At 41.8% G+C, this 25,346-nt stretch overlaps 1 protein-coding gene across 1 annotated transcript in view; it reads right to left on the bottom strand.

Annotated features, from left to right (window-relative positions):
* The window catches only part of LANCL2 (LanC like 2), a 51,906-nt gene that overhangs the window by 17,544 nt on the left and 9,016 nt on the right, over positions 1-25,346 (bottom strand). The window contains exons 2-5 of the mRNA XM_045006719.1: positions 9,023-9,140; positions 5,630-5,837; positions 3,199-3,346; positions 513-659 (exon numbers count right to left, since the gene is read on the bottom strand). Of these exons, the coding sequence (XP_044862654.1) occupies positions 513-659; positions 3,199-3,346; positions 5,630-5,837; positions 9,023-9,140 (621 nt within the window). The remainder of the gene's footprint in view (positions 1-512; positions 660-3,198; positions 3,347-5,629; positions 5,838-9,022; positions 9,141-25,346) is intronic.

Here is a 25,346-nt window from a genome sequence, read left to right as displayed (position 1 = left end):
TTGAGAGTCACTGTGGGACCTGGGAGGGATGGCGTTTGAGGGGCAGGAAAGAGGGAAAGGACAGAGGACAGCAAGTTGGTTAAGGGCAACGGGAAGGGCAGTGTTGTGGGCAACAACCCAGGGGAGTGGGGAACCTCAGAATAAACCAGGCTAGAAATCAACAGGATGAAGGTGCTTGAGACAACGTAGTTTTCTGGAGTTGGGAGATGGTGGAAAATGTACTCAAAGTGGTTGTTGGTGTAAGCGAGATCAGGGAAAGGGGAACGGAGGCATTTCTGATGGCAAGCTCAATGCTGTGAATAGGAAAAACAGGTGAGAGAAATTATAACTGAAGATTAAGAGCCAAGAGCTAATTTGGAAGAGTGAGGGTCAAGAGGGACCTTTAACATGCACAATAAAGCCCTCAATAAGATTCAGACATTACTAAGTTTTAGGGACCATTATGTTAAGTGAATGAAACTAACTACTGTTTCATACAAAAGAACCTCACCTTGGAACACTAGTTTACCGACCTGCATTAGCATGTAATAGATCCCAGCCACACCGTGGGCTGCTCCAATGTACTGCTTCCTGTGCCATTGGTACAACAGAGGGCAGCGTTCAGTCTTGCGTTCCTCCTTTGAGAAGTTTTTACCCGACTCAATAATGGCATCTACCACCTAATGTTGAAAAACAACAACAACCACTTGCCATGAATATCGCTTTCATTTATTCAGAGAGGACTACTTTACAAAGAATTGTAAGACACAACACTAGAGAGAATGTATCAAAGAATATGAAGCAATATACAAGTCTACCTCTGCACTACAAAATATCCTAAGACTTTTAAGTGTCAGAAAAACTACAATTTTTCTGTACAAAAGAAAGCTCTAACCTTAATTTGCCCTCCCTCCATTGTGCGTGTGTATTATAATACAGTCTTTAATTACACAGTCACATACTATTTTTTCCAAAGGATCCCTGCCTCATTTGGTGCACAGGATAAATCTGCGTTGAGATCAACAGGGTTGTGTAAGGAAGGAGGCTGTTGTGTGTAGGTCACCTGCCTCATTTGTTGCAGAAGTTGGAAGGTGTGTAGTGAATGAGGCAGGGGATGCAGAAACAGAAAGAATGGGCTCAAGGTTAAGACAGTTGAATGCAGTCCTGAAGAATTGTCTTCTAACCCTTTTGAGTGCCTGACTTTGAGTGCCTGACTTTGAAACCTTAATGATGTTCTTTTAACATAGCTTTTGTGTGTGTAATTTCCTAGGGCTTTTTTTGTTTTTTAAATAAAACTGGGGGAAGGTGGAGAGGGGGGATTCCATCATACGGATACCCACATGGGTATTCATCAACAGGGTTGGAATCTTTAGAGCCAACACATAGACCTCTGCCACTTGAGCTAAGGGAGTAACTGATAGCAGCAGTAGGTGTGAGGGATAAGACTCTTTGCCAGTGGGTTTCAGACACATTTCCTGACAACAAAGGAATGGAGAGACTCAAGAATACTCAGTTCCATTCCAGACTTTGGAGGGGTATGTTCTGTAGTAGGCATAAACTTTTCTGGTAATTCCCCACCCCGACCCCAGCATGTCCCCTTCTGCTCAGTCCCCTCCAGCCAGCCCCACCTTGGCTCCTTATTCAGTTCCAGATTCTTCACCAGTGAGTCCCAGTTCTCCCCGCCTGTTTCCTTATCTGATCAGTCTCTCTCCCTCACTGTGGCCTCTAGTCCCCCCTGCCCGCTCCCATTGGGCTCTTCACCCAATCTCAGTGTCTCACCATCTCCACTCAGGTCATCGCCAACTAGTCCTAGTGCTCCCCACACCGCTCCCAGCCCCTCAGCACATGTCTCCCCTCCACCCTCCCGTTCTTTCCCACTGGTTCTCAGTCCCAGCTCCTCCCCCAATCTCAGTCTCTCTCACACATACTGACCCCCAAAGGTACAGCTTGGAAGAGTTATAAGCAACTGAAAACACAGTCTTACAATGGGAAGTATCAAGCAATCTTAATAAGCAGTGCTTTCAGCCCCACCCCTATAATTAAGGTTTTGTTTAAAAGTATAAAATTTTAAACGTTCAGTTATATACTTAAGTACTGCTTTTGCTGTAGAAGAATTCACAAATTCTATATCCTCTTTCCTTTCATTGCATCTAGCTTTACTACTGTTTACATGGATTACTAAAAGAAACAAGTTAGAGTGACAAGTGAAGTCCTTCATGGGTAAGAGCTAAACAGAGAGGACCTGTTTCTGACCTCATGTTGATATAAGTTAGAAGTAACTTTACTGAAGTTATAAGAGGGTAAATAAAAGCAGAATCAGGTCCCAAGTGTTTCTCCTCACTAAACTACCCCATGAATTCTATTTTGAAGGCTAGGTGGAAGTTTACTTAATATTTTCTTTCCTATATTTGAAGTGAAGAAACAGATATGATTCCACCTCAAAGACACCATAGTACCTGGCAATATAAAGTTTCCTACTGTAGTAAGATGAGGCCCTGAAACAAACTTTTGTGTCAGAGGCCCAGTCTGAGGCCTGAAGCCTGAACCAAAGTACTTCCAGGCATTGCTAAGCAAAAGCTGGGCTATGAGCCAGAGGCAGGCCTCACTCACAGAAGTTGGTGAGAAGAGGGTTGTTAGAAGCAGGTGCATCACCTATAAGTGCTAATAAGAGGAACTTGTGCCAAGATGGCACCTGGACAGCCCGATACAAGGACACTCCATAGACATAACAAGGAACAGGCAGGTGCATCTTAAAGACAGGGTCAAAGGACAGCATGATTGATAGATCTGTTTGTCTAAAACAACATGATCAAAGGGGGAGACAGCACCCTAATGAGCCAAGGGGCTGTACCTCAATACGTCTGTAGGGATGAGTAATCTGTCCTTTAACTGTATAAAAGTAGGTCCCGGAGTGCACATCTTTGTCTGGCCTAGGGGGCAGTGGAAAGTCCCACCACTGACTGAGCTGGTCCATTGCCAGGGTGCACATATTCGTGGTATGTCTTGTAGAGTCTACGGGAAACTATTACTGTGCTTCGTTTGACAATAAACTTGGCTTGGGTTCCTTTGTACCTTACTAGAGTCTGTGGTCTTTGGGGGTTCTCTCGGGGTCTGCTGTGTCAGCGATCTGCGCAGAACTGGGGCAGCACATGCACGCAGCCGACTGTTATCATTGAACAAGAGCAGAGCACCACACCGGTAGCTACTGACAACACCTACCTCTTTGATAACAGACTGAGGTACAGTGTCTGGACCAATTTCTGTATTCAAATAGAGCAAAGCATATAGGTAACCTGCTCTGCCATAAAGAAGCTCATCTGGAAGTTCAGAGTCTGTGCTTATGACTGTTCTTTGGAGCTGCAAAAGCCTGGGTCAAAAAACAAAAAGAAAAGAAAAGCTGTACCTTCTCATTAGAACATACTAGAGTTCTCCTTCTGTGTAAAGTATGCTACCCAATCCAATCAAGGGGTAATGAGAGCTTGCTAAAAATGTCTCACACATTTTGTTTTTGGCTCAGGGAATGTAATCAGAACAGACTTTCTCCTATGGCAATTTTTGATTACTTAATGATAATGCTTTGTGCAATCTGCAAATTTTTCATCTGCAAATCCCAAACTGAAGGTGGAGAAGTATTATATCCCCATTTCAGATGGGGAAACTGAGGCTCGGAACCATTAAGTGACCCGCCCAAGGTCACAACACAGGACAGTGGCAGGCTCAGAAACAGAACCCAAAATCTCCAGACTCTCAGCTTTGTGCTCAATCCACTAGCTCTCAGCTGCCCCTAAAATCATTTGCAGTTTACCGAGCTGCTGCACTTTAAAAAAGTTTCATATACTATGAAAACTTTCATTTCGACCACCGTTTTTCAGCAATGCATCTCAACACTCTTGACAAAGAATAATTCACCTTACAACACCCCATGGGAGGTAGGCAATTACTTGATGGCAAACAGACACAGAGTGCAACTTGCCAGAGGTCACACGGCAAATGAGTGGCAGAGGTCGGAATACAACCCAGGAGATTTCTCTGATTTGGGAATAAAATTTGCAGTTACCAGACAACTAGACCATCCTGGGCCTTTAACACTCTAAAATCCCAACTTCAATGTTACTGATGACGAAAATAATTTACAAAAGGATTGCTTAAAATTTCAAATAGCCAACAATGTGAAATTTCAATGTGGGCCAAAATGTGAAATTCTAATAAAAAAAGGTCTGTGGGAATTTTGCCTGAAAAAGAATCTCAGGATTTGGCCCATCATTTGGAAGTAAAAAAAAAAAAAATGTAGCATCGAATGCTTGACAAGGACTTGCTATTTTACTAAAGTGCTTTGTTTGACTTTAGGGATTTTTATGGGGCCAGATTGTGAAACCCTCAATCCACCCACAAAGAAGGTACAGCATGGGAAGGCAGCAGCAGCACAACATGCCTCAATCCTGAAATGGGAGAGGGAGGATCAGTTTCTGTGCCAGCTCAATCCTGTCTTCTCTGTAGAATTGCCCAGAAGGTGCCAGTTAGTTGAAACTGTGCGTGTGTATCTGTGTTTAATTTGAATATGACCATCTGTCCCCGGATTTAGAGCGAAACCTCAATTCACATATCAAAGGAGGTTGGTTGTTGGCTAACTATAGCTCGTGCTGGATCTGAACCTGTGATCTGAAAGGCTCTTGCTTTGGTCTCACTACTAACAATCAATTTTTTTTAAAAAAGGCTTTAATTATTAACACCCTTTGATACATCAATGATATCTCAGATTTAATACTCATATTAAACTGTTTTCTTTTTTTAAAATTGCAAATATTAAATTTGAGCATAAAAAGGTCTTCATATCACACCACTGCGTGACCAGCTACAAGAAAAAACTGAAGAGGAAAGGAACACAAAAATCACAAATAGTTGCACTATTCATACTATACCAATCACTTGGGTATCTGAGTGTATATATACACACACCCTTAAAAAAAAGGGCACAGACACCTAAAACTAATTACATTTTAATGTTTTCTCCTGAAGATAATTTTCAAGCAAAAACTAATTAGAAAATCTACTGCTCTTAATCTTATTTCACAGAGACTTTATTTTCATGCTTTGTGAAAACAATGTTACTACAATTGCATCCAGAAGGGTATCTGACAATAAGATTTACTCTAACATAAGAGCGGTCTGTTTTAAAAACAAACAAATGGATATGCATATCAAAGCGGCAGCAGAGATTAATCTCACTGGGATCCTGGATTAGAAACAGACTGATTAAACTTCTAAATATAAAACTGTACTGGAAATACGAACGTGGAGCCAGTCCTCAAGAGTTAATCTGCAAATTCTAGCACAGTAAGGTATACAGGGAGAATGCTAACAGGTGCAGTTGTGGTGCCAAATGGAAACTGCACAGCACACCGGTTCTTATAATCCCCAGTGGTATATCAAGGATTGGAAAGCCTCCAAAAAGGCTCTGGATCAAAATTTCCCAGGACATAGGTATAAAAGACAGACATCTGTTTGGTGGAAAGCAAGAGCACTTTTCCCAAGCCAGCGTTATTGAAATATGAAACCTCTGGCAATCACTTATTAAAATACTGGTCTTTGATCATATATAAAGGGATCCTGAGTAAATGTACAGTCTTTTCCACTATCACCAGACACTTACTTTGTGATGCACTCCTTAGACTCACTGTCAATCTTTAGTTTGTGGTACACTACTGCCCCTACTGCCAGGGGTCCAGCATCACCACAGAGAAAAGTAACCCTTCGTCCAGTCAGATTACGAAGAATTCTCTTCACATAATCCAGGGATCGCTGCAAGTACTTCTGGTCTCTTGTGACGCGGTATAGTTGTAGGTATAAAAGGGCTATGCCTAGAACAACCATTGACAAACAAAAACAGAACAAGAAGATATATCCTTTTCTTTCCACTTAAATGGCATTTTTCAATTACCTCTTTCTCCTTCCCTCTGAATCAGTGCCCCAGAATGTTAGAAGATACCTGTGCTGTTAACAAGATGTAAAATCAAGGCTCTGACCACTAGTATCTGTTACAGATCCCAGGGAAAGAGCAAAAGGCATCAAGCCCAGTGTCCTGATTATGTTTCAGTTTGGATAACTACAATGGCCTAATTTTATTTATTTATTTTTTAAAAGACTAGAACTCAATTAGGAGTCACCCAATTTCCAGAGAATGAATCATCAGCACTTTAGAAGAATTTAGGCTCACTATGCCTGTGTATACACAAATACAGTACACACATTATATAATAAAATGAATCTTTCACTGCATGTGTAATTTGTTTTAAAGAGAGCCCTCTGATGCACTCTTTGGCTGTTATGAAATGTCAAGTGTTCAGCTGTCAATGCTGTATAAGACTTACATATATTCCAGACAGACAATTTAAAAGAACTATCATTAAGGTGCTTTAAATGTAACTACAGCTTTTTCATCCTGCTACAAAGAAGTCTTCTACTGTAATAGCAACATGAAAGGTGTCGGACTGCACTGCTGTTTGAACTTAGAAAAAAAAACATTTATATGAGTTAAAAATATGACCACGCGTGAAATTCAGTGCAAGGCCCACTTAAACCCCATACAGAGGCTGCACTGGGAGAATAGTGGTGGAAGGCTGTACAGGGATGCCTGCACATCCCCTATCCACCAATGAAAGCTTCTCCATAACATCCCTGAATAAGCTGGCACAGAAGACCACAATGAGGGTGGGCTTCAGAGCCATATTTACACTGATTCAGTGGCCCCAGTACCTCATGCAGTTGGTGCAGAGGGCCTGTGGCTACTATCCCAGCCCAGGGGCTAGAATAGTAGCATCGGGGGGCACTGCACTGCGGCCCAGTGTTGTGGGGATTGATTGGATTTCTACAACCACTCTTCTCTTCACACACAGCCCAAATACTTGGGCTTTATGAAGAGGGAGTGGATTTTAAATTACAGGGCCCAGTTCTGCAAACCCTTACTTGTTTACTAGCCCTTACACTGGATTCACTGAGTTTACCTGAATAATTAAGTACAACTCACAGGAACAAGGGCGTGCAGGATCTGGCCCTAATATATTGCCAATTCTTACATGAGTTTCATGTTGATTGCATCTCTTTGTTATTATGCACCAACAACACACCCTATAGGTCACAAGATTTTAAACAAGCTTTTATGAAGTATATTCCCAGGTGCATTACTGTTTACCATTTATGCTATTTGTTTACTCTTGGCACTTGTCTCAGCTTGAGCAGAGAAACCAGAATGGTCATTTTCAGTGTTGGTGTCACTCTCTGGTTTTCATACACTGGCACAATGGTGAAAATGGTTAAGTTTGGGAAAACTCCTTTTCACTGTAGTATTTAAAAAAAAAAAAAAAAGTCATGGGAAACATTCCTTCTCAGATTAGATTTTGTAAAAGCTTTAAAAATAAAATAAATAAATAAATAAAATCTACATTTTGGGTTACCGCAGTTGACAAGCCCCTTCAGAATGGCAAAAATACCTTCCATTACATCGCATTACCTAACTATCTTGTCGTTCCAGCTAATGAGGAGTTTGTTTCTTTTATTCTATGACTCATTTCATTACACTTAAGTTGTTTAGTCAGAACACCTCTCTCGTCAATCACTGAATGTCAGAACACTGCTTTGCTAGATTTCTTTTAAAACATCAGTGTGAAAATTGCCTGCTTTCACTCAAGCAACACAAAATTACTCCCATTTTTAGACTTTAAAATAAACTCATACAAGCTGCCGCTTGTCTACAACTTCTCTACACATGCACCCACAGCACCATCTGTACAGAACATTCAGCTTCCCTCCTAGGGCCATCGGGAAGAAAGAAAAGTGAAATGCTGCACCTCCATGTCCAGAATTAAACCTGAATGTGGGCAAATCCTCTTTCAAAATGCTCTTTTCCCAATCCAACCTTTCATGTACCCACATGACATGAAGGTAACAGAATGACTCCTCACAGGAAAAACAGCAAACATGCTGTACTACAAGCATTACTGTCTGCAGATTGACCTGGGCAAGGCACAAAGAGTGATCCCACTGTAGAAAGAGCATAGCACTTACGGGTATGTCTACACAGCATTTTGGCATGAGCCTCCCAACTGGGATCGATGGACTTGGACTAGCAAGACTTGCGCTAGTGCTCTAAAACTAGCTGTGCAGACAACTCTTTGAAGTTGCAGCTCAGGCTGGAGCTGGGGCTCTGAAGTCTAGGGCGGGGTGTGAATTCAGAGCCTGAGCTCCAGCTTGAGCCGCAACTTCAAAGCTGTCTACATGGCAATTTTTAGAGCAATAGCACGAGCCCTGCTCCCACTCACTCCAAAACACCACGCACACATACCCTCAGAGGCCAAGACGGAGAAGTCTTCTGGCAAGTAGAAAAGCTAGATCCAGGTTAATTAGAACAATCACCCCTGATGACTGCATTCTTTGCCGTGAGGATCAGGCTGGCTAATTCGCATTTGGTCCTTACACTTGCACAGCACTTTTCATTTTCAAAGCAACTTCACAACATTCACTTATCAATCCCTGCGACACTCATGCAGTGATTTGTCCAGCTCCACACAGAAAAGTGTGGAAGTCAGAGCAAGAATTCCAGAGTCCTGGGTGCAAGAACATGCCGCTCTCACCCTCCGGGTTTTAGAGTTGTTTTGCCATCAGCCGAGTCATGAAACATAATTCAATTTAGTGGACCAAGGTGAAAATATTCTGTGTCAGTAAAACATTTTTAAAACAAAAAAAATGCTAACTCATCTTCGAAGATACACTCTGTTTGCACAGTCAGACTCTTCAAGTACAGAAACCAATTCTCTCTCTTAGGGCCGGATCCAATGACCATTACATTCAATGGGCATCCTTCCACTAACATGGACAGGCAAGGGACCCAGACCCTCCTAGGTTATGGCTTGCACAGATTTACCATAAGATTATGATGCAATTGCCATTTCTGTCAAAATACAAAACCCTCACACCAGAGCGGAAACCATCAGGGGCCCCAATAAGTCAGTTAACTGAAAGTGTTCTATTCAGATCCCAGACTTCTCACCTGTCCAGCCAGTATAGGCAGAGCAGTCGTGTGGGTCTGCTGTCTTTAGCCCCTCTTCCATTTGCTGCAGCAGGTCTCTGATTTTACTCTGGATCCGTCTTGTGAACTGAGAACTGATCTGAAACCAGGACAGAGAAATTTAAGGAGAGGGGAGTGAAAAAAATTCAAACTGACTGGGAAAAACCAAGCCCGAATTTTTCTAATGTTTTAGCCAGTTAGACTGTACACAGCACATAAGCAGTGGGTAGCTGGTCCTTAGTGTCCTCATGCAGTTTATAGGCCTTAGCCTAAGAGGAAAAACATTTTTATCTAGTCACGCTTGCATATGAATATTAAAATAAAGCTCTTTTAGCAGCCCTTCATGTAAACTTAAAGAATTATATGGATGCCGTGGTATTAATAGTATTTGTTTTTTAATAATAACCCTATGAACTTACATACTGCCTTTCATCTAAGGCCAGGTCTATAAACTTACATCAGTATAACTACATCGCTCTGGGGTGTGAAAAAGCCACACCCTTGAGCAACACTGTTATACCAACCTAACTCCTGGTGTAGACAGCGTTATGTCGACTGCAGGGCTTCTCCCATCAATATAGGTATTGCCTTTCGCAGAGGTAGATTAACTATGCCCAAAGGAGCAGCTCTGCCGTTGGCGTAGTAGCACCTTCGCTGAAGAGGTGCGGCTATGCCGCTACAACGTTTTAAGTGTAGACCCGCCCTGAGGATCTTAAAGCACTAAACAAACTTTACCTACCTCACAGGAGTAGTGTTAGAAGTATATTCAGTTTAAAAGTGGGTAAATAAAAGCAAACAGAGGTTAAGAGAATTGCCCCCCAGCACCCAAGAAGCCAGAGTGAACTCAAACATGAACAGAACCCAGAAGCCCCGATTACCAGGTCCCTGCTCTAATCATTAGGTAATACTGCCTTCATGGATTGAACTAGTGTGCCAGAAATGGTTGACTGGGAAAAATAAAGGTGCATAAGAGATGAGATGAGAGTGGAGAGTGGAGGCTTCAGTTAAATGATCTATTTTAATGAAATGCTGAAATAGCTCTGAAATTGTCCCCATTCCCATTCCTGTTAATAATAAAACACACACAACAATAATTAAAAAAACAAACAAACCCTCCTCTCCTGGTCTAAAATCCTGATTATTCCATAAAAGATAAATCAGTAGGAGATGCAATTCATGTTTCTCTTCACTCTTACCCTCACAAAATTTGATTTTATCTCTCATGTATGGGAGGTGTTGTTAAAAGCAACTTCAATAAAATATGAAAAGGCTGAAACAAACTAATAAAAGCAAAGAAGTTGTGTGAAAGCAGCCATGACAACTCAGCTTACACTAGCATGGCTAAGTGCAAGATCAATAGATAAGATTTTCAGTTTCTGGGAGTTTATTTTTAGGCAGACTGCAAATCATTAAATGTAATACAACTGCTCGGGTGAGTACAGCTACTCATGTATTCGCAGAACTAAATCGTGTGTGCACAATGCATGTAGAGTGGTAGTTTTCCTGTAAGGGGTATAGACTTCTGTAGGAATCACTGTGTAGTATGTTCATTACAATTGCTTTATCATAACATTTCAGGAATTTAGTCCACGTATTGGTTTTATTTTTGATTAGGGAAGCTACATACAGATGTGATGCAGTATAATCTGGGATACTGCATTGTCACCACCATTCACTCTGTCACTAATGGTACAGTATATGAGAAGACACACTATGGAATACTGCCACAGTTCATGGAATAATCAATTATCTATAATGTACTGCCCTATTGACCTCCACGGGGACTACTTCTGTAAGTAAAGTTATTCATAGTTTCCACATTCAAAAGGTGAATTCTAAGCATCCTATAAAAATGTACTTTTATAATACAATTCTTCTGGTGATTTCCACCCCCACATCGAAACATTAACCCCCTCCCACAAATGTTACAAATGTAAAGTACAATTATCCATTTTGGAGGGGGAGGGGGAATAGAAATTGGTAATCCTTCCAATTTTTGATTATGGACAATTTATTTCACTGACAAGTTTTTATTATGTTCTTACCAGACAATCTGGTAGATCAGTACTTGACTGCAATGGTTCAGATAGTATGTCACTCAAAAACATTTGAGAAGGGCTTTCATTTGAACTTCCCTAGAAGGAACAAAATATCTAATAGGCTTGGCTACACTTACAAATTTGCAGCGCTGCAGCAGGGTGTGAAAACACACCCTCTCCAGGGCTGCAAATTGCGGCGCTGCAAAGCGCCAGTGTGGTCAAAGCCCCAGCGCTGGGAGCGCAGCTCCCAGCGCTGTCTGTTATTCCCCACAGGGAGGTGGAGTACGGACAGCGCTGGGAGAGCTCTCTCCCAGCGCTGGCGCTTTGACTACACTTAGCGCTTCAAAGCGCTGCAGCGGCAGCGCTACCGCGGCAGCGCTTTGAAGTGTAAGTGTAGCCAAAGCCTATTATATAGTAGGTTAGTTTCTTCACTCCAGACTATCCTAGCAAATTAGGAGAGAGCTCTAAGAACATGAGAGCTAGTACAGCTTTCACAGTTACTAAAACCAGTAGACAGACACACGTTAGTAGCCTCCAGTATCTAGAATAGATACACAACTAATTCAGCTAGTTGTTAGCTCAGCTGGTTGTTTGTTAAAATGTTTAACCTTTTAAACAATTCTCAGTCTCCATATTGTATAGTTTTTTTCACTGGCAACTGAAATAAAACAGATAGTTGGAGGCTGTTAATATTAACATGTCCACCTGACGCCATTTGCGATTCTCCATTGCAACAGGAGATTAGTTCATTAAGACAACAGGTTTTTGCTCGACTATAATACATGAAAAATGAGGACTGGCGGAGGGCTTCAGTAAAATTAGTAAGAAAGAGGCTTGTGTGCAATCATGAAGTTAAGTACTCCAAATACACTACACTTAGTATCGCTGTTCACACTGTATCTGTACGTTCAGTTGATTTCAAGCATCCATTTTACAGATACAGAACAGATGACCTATGTATGACAGTTTATAGTGTACACATCTTTTCTTTTCTAGAGGACCCCAGTAATTTATTAGACATTCAGATGTACACCTCCAGAGTGAGGATTCAAATCCACCAGCCCAAGCTGGTAGTCACCCAAAGCTATTTGCAACTGACAGCTGTTCAATGATCTAGGTTTGGTGGTCACAGCCATTTCCCATTAGACAACAGTAGTGCAGCCCCAACACGAAGCGTGGGCAAGGATTAAAACCAACATTTTCACAATGATATATGGAGACTAAACTGTTCTCTCTCCCCTTGAGGTGGTTACTCCAAGGACCAAGGCATACTGGGGGAAGAGTGAGGAAAAGTGGTTCTGACGCAATGCGCTATAACTCTTCTGTGGAATAAACAGAGTGGAATGGAGGACTTCGGTCTCCAAGGCTACTAATCTACCGAATGTTAAATGGACATTAAATAAATAAAAATAAGAGAATTTAAATGGTCTTTAAATTACTGAGAACATTCCAGAGACAAGGTGGTGTGATGTAATATCTTTTATTGGTCCAACTTCTGTTGATGAAAAAGACAAGCTTTCAAGCTACACAGAGCTCCTTGTCTCTCTAATATCCTGGAACAAAATAACTTCAACAAAAATGAGAATATTCCAGTCATATTACCAAATCAGGCTGTCTTGCATGGCAGGTCCCTCCAACGGAGGGTTTAGAGGAGGGACTAGGAAGTCCGGACACCTGGGTTCTGTTCTGTACCCTCTCTCCTGGGTAAATAATTCAACCTCTTTATGCCTGAGTTTTCCCTGCTCTAAAATGAGGATGGGGGTTGCTCTGAACGTTTAAAAACTGAGCAGGTACATTATTTGTTTGATAATATTATAATTAAGTTTTAGGAACACATTTGTTTAAGAATTCTACTCCTTCAATCCCAAATCATTTATTTTGATGCATGTCACTGAATTTAAAACTAGCCTGATTTTCTGCAGAAAATTATTTTAAATTTGTTTAGAAACAATCTTGCTTAAAAATCTATTCTCTGTTTCACTCACCTGTCTCTAAAGACCCACCCAATGTGAAGAAATACCCAGAAGCTCCACTCCTGCAAGCTGATCCATGCAGTCTAGCCCTGTGGCCGCATTAAGCCCATTCACTTTTGCACTGATCTGGTTAATGAAAGATACTGGGATGGGCAAGTGTGGGGAAAGATGGATTTTATATACATTTAATTTATAAAATGTGAAAAAAAACAGATTCTCATGGCAGCTTTACAGCTGAGAATAACATGTACTATTTTGTATATAGCATGAGCAACATATTCATTTTTATGACAATTATTCCAGCTGGTGTTCATCCTTTCATGCTGGCTTCCTACCATGCCTATTTCTGGCAATGGAATGCACGGGGGGTGGGGGGAGAGAGAGAATCTGACTTCTAATAGCAAGGTATTAACTTTATTCCTGATTTCCACTGGAGTGTGCTGCACAAGGGGATGACAAATTCTCAGAGCAGAAATGGCTCTCTTCAGAAATACAGTTTTCTGTATTACTCCTCCTCTGCTGCTGGTGAAATAAACTCATGCTATCTTCCTAACTGCTACTCTGTTCTCTATATATAGAACAAACAATTCAAATCCATCATGACCAGCGATTTTTTTCTTTCAATTATGTGAGAATTGAAAAAGCTCTTTTCAGTCTGAAACAATAGAAGGCCAGGAAACATAAATACATAATTTTGCAGATTAAATGCTGCATAATGGATTCATAAACCTTACCAGTTTTCCATTGCTGGGTGGTGACCTGTGTGTGTGTGTGTATATATATATATAAAAATAACGTATAGTGTGCATTCACACAGGACCTAATCCAAACTCTCTGAAATCAATGTGAGTCTCGGGTTCATAGACAGTACACAGCATACAATTTAACTGAATTTTGGCATATATGCCAACCATAGCTTATATGTCTTTTCATGCCTACATGTTCCACACCTACTTGTGTTAGCCTGAAGACTTCAAAGTAAATCTAAGGTCAAGTTCAGCATCAAATCTTATTTAAAAAGTTATGGTACAGTCCTTTTTTAAACAAAAAGGGAGGTTATCAGTCACTACAATTATTTGTTCAGTTTCTTGTATTTGTAGAGCTAGAGTCTAAAAATGTCACAGGGCTTGGAAGAAAGAAAGTCTTCCTCTTGCTTAAAAAAAAAAAGAAAAAAAAGGCTGGATGTTATTTCATGGAATTCAAACTAAACAGCAGGAAACTCTTTGAAGGACAGGTAGGACTGGATCTCTCCTGTACTTTATGTACAATATTACTGGCAACTCATTCGTTTACTCCTGCACATTAATTTCAGCTTTTTTTTAATGTTATTAAAAAAAAACCCCGAACCATTGTAAATAATCTGGTATAACAGTGCAAGAGTAAGAGATCTAATCCAGCACTGTGTCACTTCTATGCCCAGCTATGCTATCTGAGATTGCAGTAATATAGATCAATACTTGCTGAATTACCCTCATATTGCAACCATAGCTGATTTTGCATTTGTGATTTTTATGTCAAGCCAGCTGCCTGACTGGACCGTGCAACAGTCAACTTCTCCTTTCCCTGAAACATCTTAGGTAATAAATACAACCGCTGGAAAGTCTTATGGTTTGAAGGAATACTGTCAATTTAAAACCCAGTAAATTTAAAAGAGCAAGTAAGTTAGATGGACAGTGTGGCACCTGAAGCTATCTTAGGTGCTCATTTGGCCCCATCACGATAGCATTTGAACACCTCAATCTTTGGTATATTTATCTTAACAATGCCCCTTTGTGGAAGTGAAGTACTATTTATATTTTTTTATATTTTACAGATGTCAAATGGAGGCAGAGAGAGACTAGGGGCAAGATTATTAAAAGATATTTAGGTGCACAGGTGCTTTTGAAAAATCCATTAGGCACTTATCTGCATTTTTAGGCACCTAATTCCCACTGAGAAATCAAGTGCCTAGGTGCTTCTGAAAACCCCACTAGGTGTCCATCTGTATCTTTAGGCACCTAAATAGCTTTGTTAACCTGGCCCTGAATGGACTTCCCCAAGATTACACAGGCACTCCGTGACAGAGCAGGGAAGAGTTGCCAGCTAGTTCTCTAACCACTGGACCATCCTTCCTTTGGATCATCAGCCCCTCAAGCTCTCTGCAGACTTTTGTGGTTTTACAATCACATTTAATCTCTTATGTTTTTCTCTCCCCTGATGATGTGTGACAAAAGTAAAACCTCACAAACCAAAGGAGAAACTTACTGACAATACGGGGAAAACAATGAAACTGACTATATACAAGGTCCTGTCAAGTGAACAAACAGAAAAATGTATTTCCTTCTCATCTCACTCAGTCATTTTACATAAAAAGATTTCAGTCAGAAGTATGATTTTTAAGTTGATGACTTCTTTTAAAACGGAGAATATCAAATCTGATTTTTAAATAGTTTCTCCAATTTTTAATCACTTTACATGTTCACAGTTGCAGGAAGTTATGGGCATTTAGGGCAATAATTATTTAGTAACATTGAGATTCAAAAAAATTAAAGCTTTATAACTGTTAAACACGAACTGTTTCAACAACACGTTAAAAACATATAAAGTAAATATCCTTAGCAAACTACAGTTCTCAAACAGCATTTCTCCTATTTTGCCTAACTGTGTATTTTTATTATTAATGGTGCAATTTTTTTAAAAATCGGTTTGAATGTCTACAATGAAATTGACGTTTACAAAAAAAAAGAAAAAAACTCTAATCTTTCCATGTCTAACAATACACTTGAGGAGCAGAGTGAGGGCTTGTCTACACACAGTTTAAGCACCTTGAAATATTTGTGTTTGAATAAACCTTTGGACTCTGCTTCTGGGCATGGAGAAGAGGTGAGCTGTGAGTGCAGCACTGTCTATGCTATGAAAGGGAGATATGTTTACCTAACATGTTTGCTAACGTGCTAATTAGCATAACACCACTTAGCAATGTTGTTGATCACAATCATAGCTGCCAAGAGGTTTTTAACTAGAGGAAAAGCCTCAGAAGCAGACCTACTTCATAGAATATCAGGGTTGGAAGGGACCTCAGGAGGTCATCATGTCCAACCCCCTGCTCAAAGCAGGACCAATCCCCAGACAGATTTTTGTCCTGATCCCTAAGTGGCCCCCTCAAGGCTTAAACTCACAACCCTGGGTTTAGCAGGCCAATGCTCAAACCACTGAGCTATCCCTCCCACCTTAAAGTAAAGTGGAATAGTTTCAACAGGCAAACTAGAGGGAGCTCCCGCTTCAAAGAGTAACAGCACTCATGGGACAGCCACACTACTCGGAACACAAGGTGGGATTTGAACCTGCTTCGCAAACACCCCAGGCACTCATGAAACGTTCAAGGAAGGGAGATAGGCTTTGCAGCGCCTCAGGGCTTGTGCCCTGCCTTATTCTGTCCTCCCTTCAGATGCTGAGAAGCCAGAGAGACTGGGCTGGGGTGACAAGCTGGAGTCCAAACTTGATGCCTGAATACTGGTGAAAAGCCTCGTCGGTGTCCAGAAGTTAGGGAATCTGGTTCCGTTCTAGATTCCCTCTCGGCCTGGGGCTGCTCCCTGCCTCCCATCCCCATGGCCTGCGTGGGGCCTCCCCCTGCCCCCCACCAGGCCTGGGACCACTTCCCTCAGAACCTCGGGCCGCTCCCTGCCCCCCACCCCCATGGCCCGCTTGGGGCCACTCTCTGCCCCCACCCCCGCTGGGCCTGGGGCCTCCCCCGCCGGGTGCACAGCCCAGTTGCGGCGGGGCGCTGGTGGCCCGGGCTGCAGCTGGGGGGTTGTAGCCAGAGCCCGGCCTGGGGCCAGGCCGCCGGGCTGAGCTAGGGCGAAGAGGCCCAGGACATGCGCGGCTTCAGCAGGTGCGTGTCTCTGACAATGGCGGAATGGTCATGCACGTCCCTTCCCTTCCTGCAGGCAGGGCACGTGGGGCTCACCCAGCCAGGCCACCTCCAAGGCAATCAATTTTGCCTATTTTGGGTTAAAATTCTCTTAACCCTTGGATGCAGGGGTAATGAAATGTTATCCTTATTGTATGATTAAAGGACAGCAGAACTGTAGTTAATATGCCCTAATCCATGGCATATTATATGTGAATGTAACCTTCATTTGCTAAGCATGGGACAGTGAGCAAAATTCAAGTGATGGACAGAGGGTGGGGTGGGAGGGTAGGTGTTTCTATCTGGGGATGAGGACCCTGTTTTAAAGGTCCTAACTGCCATTTGACCCTGCATCTCCAGTGTTTTCAGACAAAGCTAATTAAAACTCAATTGAGACTCCTTATTTCTTTGCACTAAAAGCTGAAAACACTAAGTGGTGGACCATTAGAGCGTGGAATTGCAGCTAAATGCAGTGTGATAAGAGATGCAACAGCAGAAAAGTCACTCCCCTACCTAGCAAATCCTAGAACTGTGATTACTTAGCTAAGTGGTCATGGTGCTGTAGGATCAGACTAGGACACAGCAGAGCAGTGGTGATGGTGGTGGCATCATTTGTCCCTCACCCAGTGAGTGGAGGTGAAGCCACATGAACGAACCTCTGGACACTCAGGCTTGACTGACCTCAGACAAGAAATTGTGAGTGGAGTGGGGTGTGGTGGAGGGAAAGGGGGAGTTAAACGGACCTTGGACTTTCATACTGCAAGTTGGGAAACTGCAGCAAAGAAACTGCTCAAGATATTGTGGGGTGTTTTACTTATTGCTTGCATACTTCTGAGTCACTGTTGCGATCTTTTTCCCAAATCAAGCTGAGTTCCCTCTCCCCTCGAAAGTCTTCTTTTGTTATGCACAAACTCAGTGCTTGCGAATGGGGGCATATTGCCATATTGGAGGTGCCCCATGCGTATTCAGTTTTCTGGGTGGGGCTGGAGCCATTCTGTTTTGTAATGCTAAAAGTAACCCCCAGACACTGAACCTGGCCTTTGTTGCTGCCAACATCACCTGGCAGAAGGGTTACACTAGCTAACACATTTGGTAAACACACCTCATTTTTCTCCTCTAGACAGGGCAATATATGCCACATTGCTGCCTTGGAAGGCAGGGAGCTCCTTCTTCTGAGCACAAGTAGCCTCAGCACCTGCAGAATCCAGCTAGGTGATGCATCTCTGATGAGTCACAGAAGTAGCAGGACTCAGAATTTAGCAAAATCCTTTTTTTTCCTGTTTTTTATTAACTTACTATTCATTTTTGCATCTTTGACTACAGCTGCTTTTCTGAAAAAAAAAAATATTTGGCATTGTCACCATACAGCAAATGAAGTTTAAGAGAGATCTAACAATCCTGCTGCAGCTCACTCCAATCCCTATGGAAACAAATGCCAGTTCTGCAAAAGCAGGTCCTTATTGAACGTTCTGAAACGCTGACCGCAGAACACCTTATCCTGTTTTCATTGATCTAACATTCATTTTCATGCAAGCAGCATAGTTAGAACTCATGTAAACATCAATGGCTGTGAGAAAAACAACTCCACGTGCTATTTTTAGAACAAGTTCTTACACTCATAAATCATCTTACCTTCGCAGGGGGTGGGGGGGAGTTAAAAATAAAACCAAGGACTCACAAAAGGAGGAGTGGATGCTTGGTAGCAAATTCAGTTTAAAGATAAAAGTTGTAGTCCAGGATTTTCAGAAGTGTCTAGCTGCTTTGGGTGTCTAACTCAAGATGCCTTAAAAGGACCTGATTTTCAGAGAGTGGGCGCTAAGCCATTTCTGTAAATCAGACCTCTAAAGTGCCTCAAGTTGGGGACCAAGTTGGGGACCAAGCAGCCACTCATTCACTTAAATTCTCAAGATTTTCAGAACTGTATAAAACACCAACAACGTCTAAAGAAAGTGCAAGAGTATGAAGAATAAATCTAAGGTATTTGGGTATCCAAAATTGCCACTTGCCTCATAGTATATTTTGGTTGGCATGTATTATTACAATAAAACCTAGATTATCCAAATACAGTAACTCCTCACTTAAAGTCGTCCCAGTTAACGTTAATTAGGGAACATGCTTGTTTAAAGCTGTGTAATGCTCCCTTCTAAAGTTGTTTGGCCGCCTGCTTTGTCTACTGCTTGCAGGAAGAGCAGCCCCTTGCAGCTAGCTGGTGGGGGCTTGGAACCAGGGTGGACCAGCAGCCCCCCTATCAACTCCCCGCTCCCCTAAGTTCCCTGTGCTGCAGCCGCCCAGCAGACTATCAATTGCCAGGCAGTTCAGCTGTCTCTCCCCCCACTGCCATGTGCTGCTCCTGCCCTCTGCCTTGGAGCTGCTCGCAGAGACTCCTGCTTGCTGTGTGCGGGGGAGGGAAGAAAGAGGGGGGCTAATGCCAGGGTGTCCCCCTCCCCCTGCTCCTGCACCCCACTTATCCCATCTTCCTTAGAGCAAGGGGGACACACCAGGGCTCAGGACAGAGGGAGCTTGCAGCAGCTGCGGTCTCAGCAAGCTGATCTAATTAACAAGGCAGTGTATTTAAAGGGGAAATACGCATATCTCCCTCCATTCCTGCTGCCTTGCAGAGTGAGAGAGTTAACCCTTGAGGGCTCAGCCAATTGCTAGTTCATCATTTAGCAGTAAGAGAAATATCCCACCCTCTGACTCCTCCACCTCAACCAAGCTTCACAATCATCATCACTGTGTACCAGTATTAAATTGTTTGTTTAAAACTTATTGTGTGTGTGTGTGTGAGAGAGAGAGAGAGAGAGTCTTTTGTCTGGTGAAAAAGATTTCCCTGGAACCTAACCCCTCATTTACATTAATTCTTATGGGGAAATTGGATTCGCTTAACATCGTTTCACTTAAAGTCGCATTTTTCAGGAACATAACTACAACGTTAAGTGAGGAATTACTGTACATTTACTCAAGCTTACAGATAATGTAGGGAATTATAAATTTAATCAATAGATGCTGGGTGACATAACCCCAAGTTTTTGAAAACAGAGGTTGAGCTAACTGGAGGTTACACCCTATTTTGAAACACCATGAACATATACATATACACACAGTATGCATAGAGCCAAAAAGTTATCTTACAGCCCAAAATATGTTGCATCTTAGAAGTCCATTTATTTTCACCACCAATATTTCACATAATTGAATTTGTTTAACCAACCAGTCAGAACAAGATTTTTCTGACTATCAGCTCTGTAAGTTTAAACTGGGAATCTGATGAAGAGCAGGTAGAAATCAAGCCATGCTCTGTCTTTAACAATTACTACCAGTAAACTTTCTGAAATCAAAACTTAGGGTTTCATTCAGGACAGGTGCAAGGGCTTGTCTTTAAGCACATGTGTAAGTCCCAAAAAGCGGACTTAAACCATGTGCTTAAGTATTGCATACATGTTTTCCTGAATTGGAAGCCTTAACTTGTGATTATGGACAGGGAAGAAAAGAGCACAACTGTTTTTCTAAGCCTGAGTGGGCTTTCTAGTCACATTTTTTTGTTTTTAGTTAACATTATCTGGAAGAGCCACAGGAAGCAAATACATGTTCTGCATTGCTTGACTATATTAAGCAGCACTGGGCTTGAATGTAGTATCATAGAACTGTTTAACCAGGCCAGTCCAGGAAATGGCCTTTTGTCCTGATTAAGCAATATTATTACAATCCCATCACACTACTGGACCATCCCATACAGAGTTAGGAAGACGCACACATGTACACTAGAGGCCTGAGCTTGCCTCCAGTGAAGTCAGTGGTAAGATTCCATTTAGCTTCAATGGGATTAAGATTGAGTCCTAGGAAAAGAAAGAGCCTGCTGCCCTAAAAGAGAGAGCTGTGAGATGTCCAATATGGTAACCCAGCAAGTATAGCTGACACTGAAGGAGTAAACAGCCCGGCAATAATGGTGATGCACTTCACAGACTTTTTGCATGTAGGACAGTCAAGGAAGGATTGAAAAACCATTTAAAGGAACAAATAGAACTAGCATGATACAGAGACACAGCCAAGGAACTAAACGCCCCTAAAAAATCACATGAAGATGTCCCCATTAAAACTTTGCATTCCCATTAAGCAGCAATCTTTGCAGTTAATCATCATTAAAGTCCTACTTAAAAGTCATCCTAATTAAGTACAGTGTCTAGTATATGGGTTGTCAGGACACATGCAACAATTTATTACGATATTTTTAAATCTAATGACATAGATCAGCTAAACCAACTCTTAGTTATAGAGTGTTTTTTTAAAAAGCAGCTACCGCATATGCTCACTAGTCATAACTTTTGTTCAACACTGTCACAATATTATTTAAACTTCATCATGGAATCATGAGGAGACTGAGCAGGGGCGGCTCCAGGCACCAGCGCAGCAAGCGCATGCCTCGGGCAGCAAGCTGCAGGGGGCGGCTGCCGGTCACCGTGAGGGCAGCAGTCAGGCTGCCTTCGGTGGCATGCTTGCGGGAGGTCCACCGGTCCCACGGCTTCGGCGGCAATTCGGTGGCGGGTACGCCGAAGGCGCGGGATTGGCGGACCTCCCGCAGGCATGCCGCTGAATCCGCGTTACCGGCGGACCTCCCACAGGCATGCCGCTGAAAGCCGCCTGACTGCCGTGCTTGAGGTGGCAAAATACATAGAAGCAGCAAAGAGTCCTGTGGCACCTTATAGACTAACAGACGTATTGGAGCATGAGCTTTCGTGGGTGAATACCCACTTCGCTGGATGCATTCACCCACAAAAACTCATGCTCCAATACGTCTGTTAGTCTATAAGGTGCCACATGACTCGTTGCTGCTTTTACAGATCCAGACTGACACGGCTACTTGATACATAAAATACATAGAGCCGCCCCTGGGACTGAGTCATGGTGATGACTCAAAGTTAAAAGCAGGGTACTCTTTCTTTATTGCAGGATGAAGCTGAGAACAAGAATGGATACCACCCAGCACTGGAACTCTGTCCTTAGGGTAGATCTACACTTCTGGTGGCATGCAGAGTACAGACAGTGCATGCCCAGCTAGCATGGCTATAAACAGCAGTGCAGAGAGCGAGGCACAACAAGTAGAATAGAGTGCCCTACACACCTGAATCTCAATGTATGAACCCTACATGGCTCTCTACACACCCAAGTAGTGCCTCCCCAGTCTACACAGCAATTTTTTGCAGTGTAGTGTCCCACTACCTCCCCAATGCGGCAGCTTTTTCACACTGCAGTGAAAGGCTTTGATAGGGGGAACTGCCAGAGTCTTTCCCTGTCACAAAGAAAGGCTCAGACAGGAGGTAGCAGGGAAAAGGTTCCAGACGTGGGGAAAGACTCAGGCAGTAGGGAGCTGCTGGAGCCTTTCCCCGCTGCCTCTCTTTGCCAGAGTCTTTCACTGCGGCATGTAGCTACGTTTACCCTACACACTGCTGCAAAGGTAGGCAAGTGCATCTTCAGAGACCTTAACACTAACATACAGGCAAAAAAGTCAATAGGTGAATCTAAGAATAGATACATTTATAGCTTTAAAAATGTAGAAACTTCAAGTTTAATTTCTAATACTTTTGTTGCTAAAGAGACAGTTAAGTGAAATGAATGAAAAGTAAATGAATGGAATACTGAATGTTGGTCCCAGACTATTAGACATTTCCCAGAACTGAAGAAGAGCCCGGTGTAAGCCTGAAAGCTTTTCTCTCTCTCTCTCTCTCACCAAAAGAAGTTGGTCCAATAAAACGTATTACCTCACCCACCTTGTCTCCGAAATATTACAGGCAGATTATTCCTGGGGGAATTCTGCGCATTTTATTTGTCAGACCACCACAATATAATCATGCTCCTGCTGACAGCCCCTGGCGGCCAGGGCTCCTGCTGACAGGGCTGACAGCAGGCAGGAATGCTTGGGGGAAGTCACAAATTCTGCAGGAAAAAATAAAATTCTGCAGGTAACATTGATTCTGCACAAATTCTGCATTGCACAGTGGCACAGAATTACAGCAGGAGTAGCAGATGCATTTTGCTATGAATTAGAGAAGACTCTTTGTTTGGACTCTATAGCCCTTTGGGTCACTTCCCCTGTACCCCTCGTAACTTCCAACAGGTTTCCACTTCCAATATTTTTGGATCCTTTGATAGCTGAACTAATATCTGTAAATTCCTTTGAATGTTAAGCCAGTCCTATGCAGGGTAGATTCATTTAAGTCAGCAAATAGGAAATCTTGATTTAAATAATCAGTTTTAATCTAGTTTTGCATATGTACCTTTTAGTTAACGAATGGTTACCAATAAATAAGAATCAACCTTTCAAGCATGTTGGTTTGCAATCAAATATAGCTATTACACACTAAATTTGGTATTTTTATTTGCTAACCAGGAGGCTATACACTATATCTATCTCTATTTGTTCAAGCAATTACATGGCTTAATCTGCATTCAAATTCTTAGTTTGTACATTTTTATTAGAAAATTTTGAATGATGTATTTCTTATTTACTAGAAGATTGATTTTATTTTTGTTTGGGCCAGGCTCTGTTTGGATGGAAATTCAAATTAACTTAAACATGCACAAAGCCCAGCATTTAATTTTTTTAAATTAATTAAATAAAACTACTATAAAAATACATGTGCTGGATACACAAGAAAAACAGTTTATCAAAACAAGTTTTGTATTTAAAACTAACAGATCTGTAATGAATAATAATTATTATTTTGTCTCTAATAATTATATGGCAGTGATTTGACAACCTGTTATTTAAAAACTAACTGGTTTACTAAACAAAGGAAGCATGAGCTACAATTAGGGTATGTCTACACTGCCCATGTTACAGCGCAACAATGCTGTGATGCGGGCAGTGTAGTTGCGCTTCATTGCCAGGAGAGAGCTCTCTTGGTGATAAAAATAACCACCCTGAATGAGGAGTGGTAGCTTTATCACCAAAAGTGCGGCTCCCGGTGACAAAGCACTGTCTATACTGGCGCTTTTCAGTTGTTTACATTTACAGGAGATACTGCTGAGAGCTTCTTATTTACGTCACCTGAACATGAGAACAGGGTTTTGCATGGCACTTTTGTAGCCTGCGTTGCAAGGTATTTACATGCCAGATATGCTAAACATTCATATGCCCCTTCATGCTTTGGCCACCATTCCAGAGGACATGCTTCCATGCTGATGACGCTCGTTAAAAAATAATGTGTTAATGTGTGACTGAACTCCTTGGGGGAGAATTGTATGTCTCCTGTTCTGTTTTACGAGCATTCTGCCATATATTTCATGTTAGAGCAGTCTCGGATGATGACCCAACACATGTTCGTTTTAAGAATACTTTCACAGCAGATTTGACAAAATGCAAAGAAGGTACCAATGTGAGATTTCTAAGGATAGGTACAGCACTCGACCCAAGGTTTAAGAATCTGAAGTGCCCTCCAATATCTGAAAGGGATGTGGTGTGGAGCATGCTTTCAGATGTCTTAAAAAAGCAACACTCCCATGCAGAAAACTACAGAACCCAAACCACCAAAAAAGAAAATCAGCCTTCTGCTGGTGGCATCTGACTCAGATGATGAAAATGAACATGCGTCGGTCTGCTCTGCTTTGGATCGTTACTGAGCAGAACCCCATATCAGCATGGATGCATGTCCTCTGGAATGGTGGTTGAAGCATGAAGGGACATATGAATCTTTAGCACATTTGGCACATATATCGAGGTAAAGGTGTATTTAACGGTGTCCTCAGGAGCCAAAAAATCTTACTGCATTATAGGTGAAACCGCATTATATTGAACTTGCTTTGATCGACAGGAGTGCGCAGCCCTGCCCCCCCGAACACTGCTTTACCATGTTATATCCGAATTCATGTTATATCGGGTCGCGTTATATCAAAGTAAAGGTGTATCTTGCAATGCTGGCTACAACAGTGCCATGCGAATGCCTGTTCTCACTTTCAGGCAACATAGTAAACAAGACGTGGGCAGCATTATCTTCTGCAAATTGTAACCAAACTTGTTTGTCTCAGCGATTGTCTGAAGTAGGATTGAGTGGACTTGTAGGTTCTAAAGTTTTAAATTGTTTTATTTTTGAATGCAATTATTTTTGTACATAATTCTACATTTGTAAGTTCAACTTTCATTATAAAGAGATTGCACTACAGTACTTGTATTAGGTGAATTGAAATACACTATTTCTTTTGTTTTTACAGTGCAAATATTTGTAATAAAAATAACTATAAAGTTAGCACTGTACAATTTATGTGTTGTAATTGAACTCAATATATTTAAAAATGTAGAAAACATCCAAAAAAATTTTAATAAATGGTATTAATAAATGCTTAACAGTGCAATTATTTTTAATTAATTTTAATTGCTTATTTAAATTGTATACGTAAAAGTTTTAGAAAAG

The sequence above is a fragment of the Mauremys mutica genome, chromosome 2, assembly GCF_020497125.1.
Source record: "Mauremys mutica isolate MM-2020 ecotype Southern chromosome 2, ASM2049712v1, whole genome shotgun sequence".
Lineage (NCBI taxonomy): Eukaryota > Metazoa > Chordata > Testudines > Geoemydidae > Mauremys > Mauremys mutica.
Note: the sequence above shows the minus strand (reverse complement) of the source record. Positions and strands in the feature narration are given on the sequence as shown.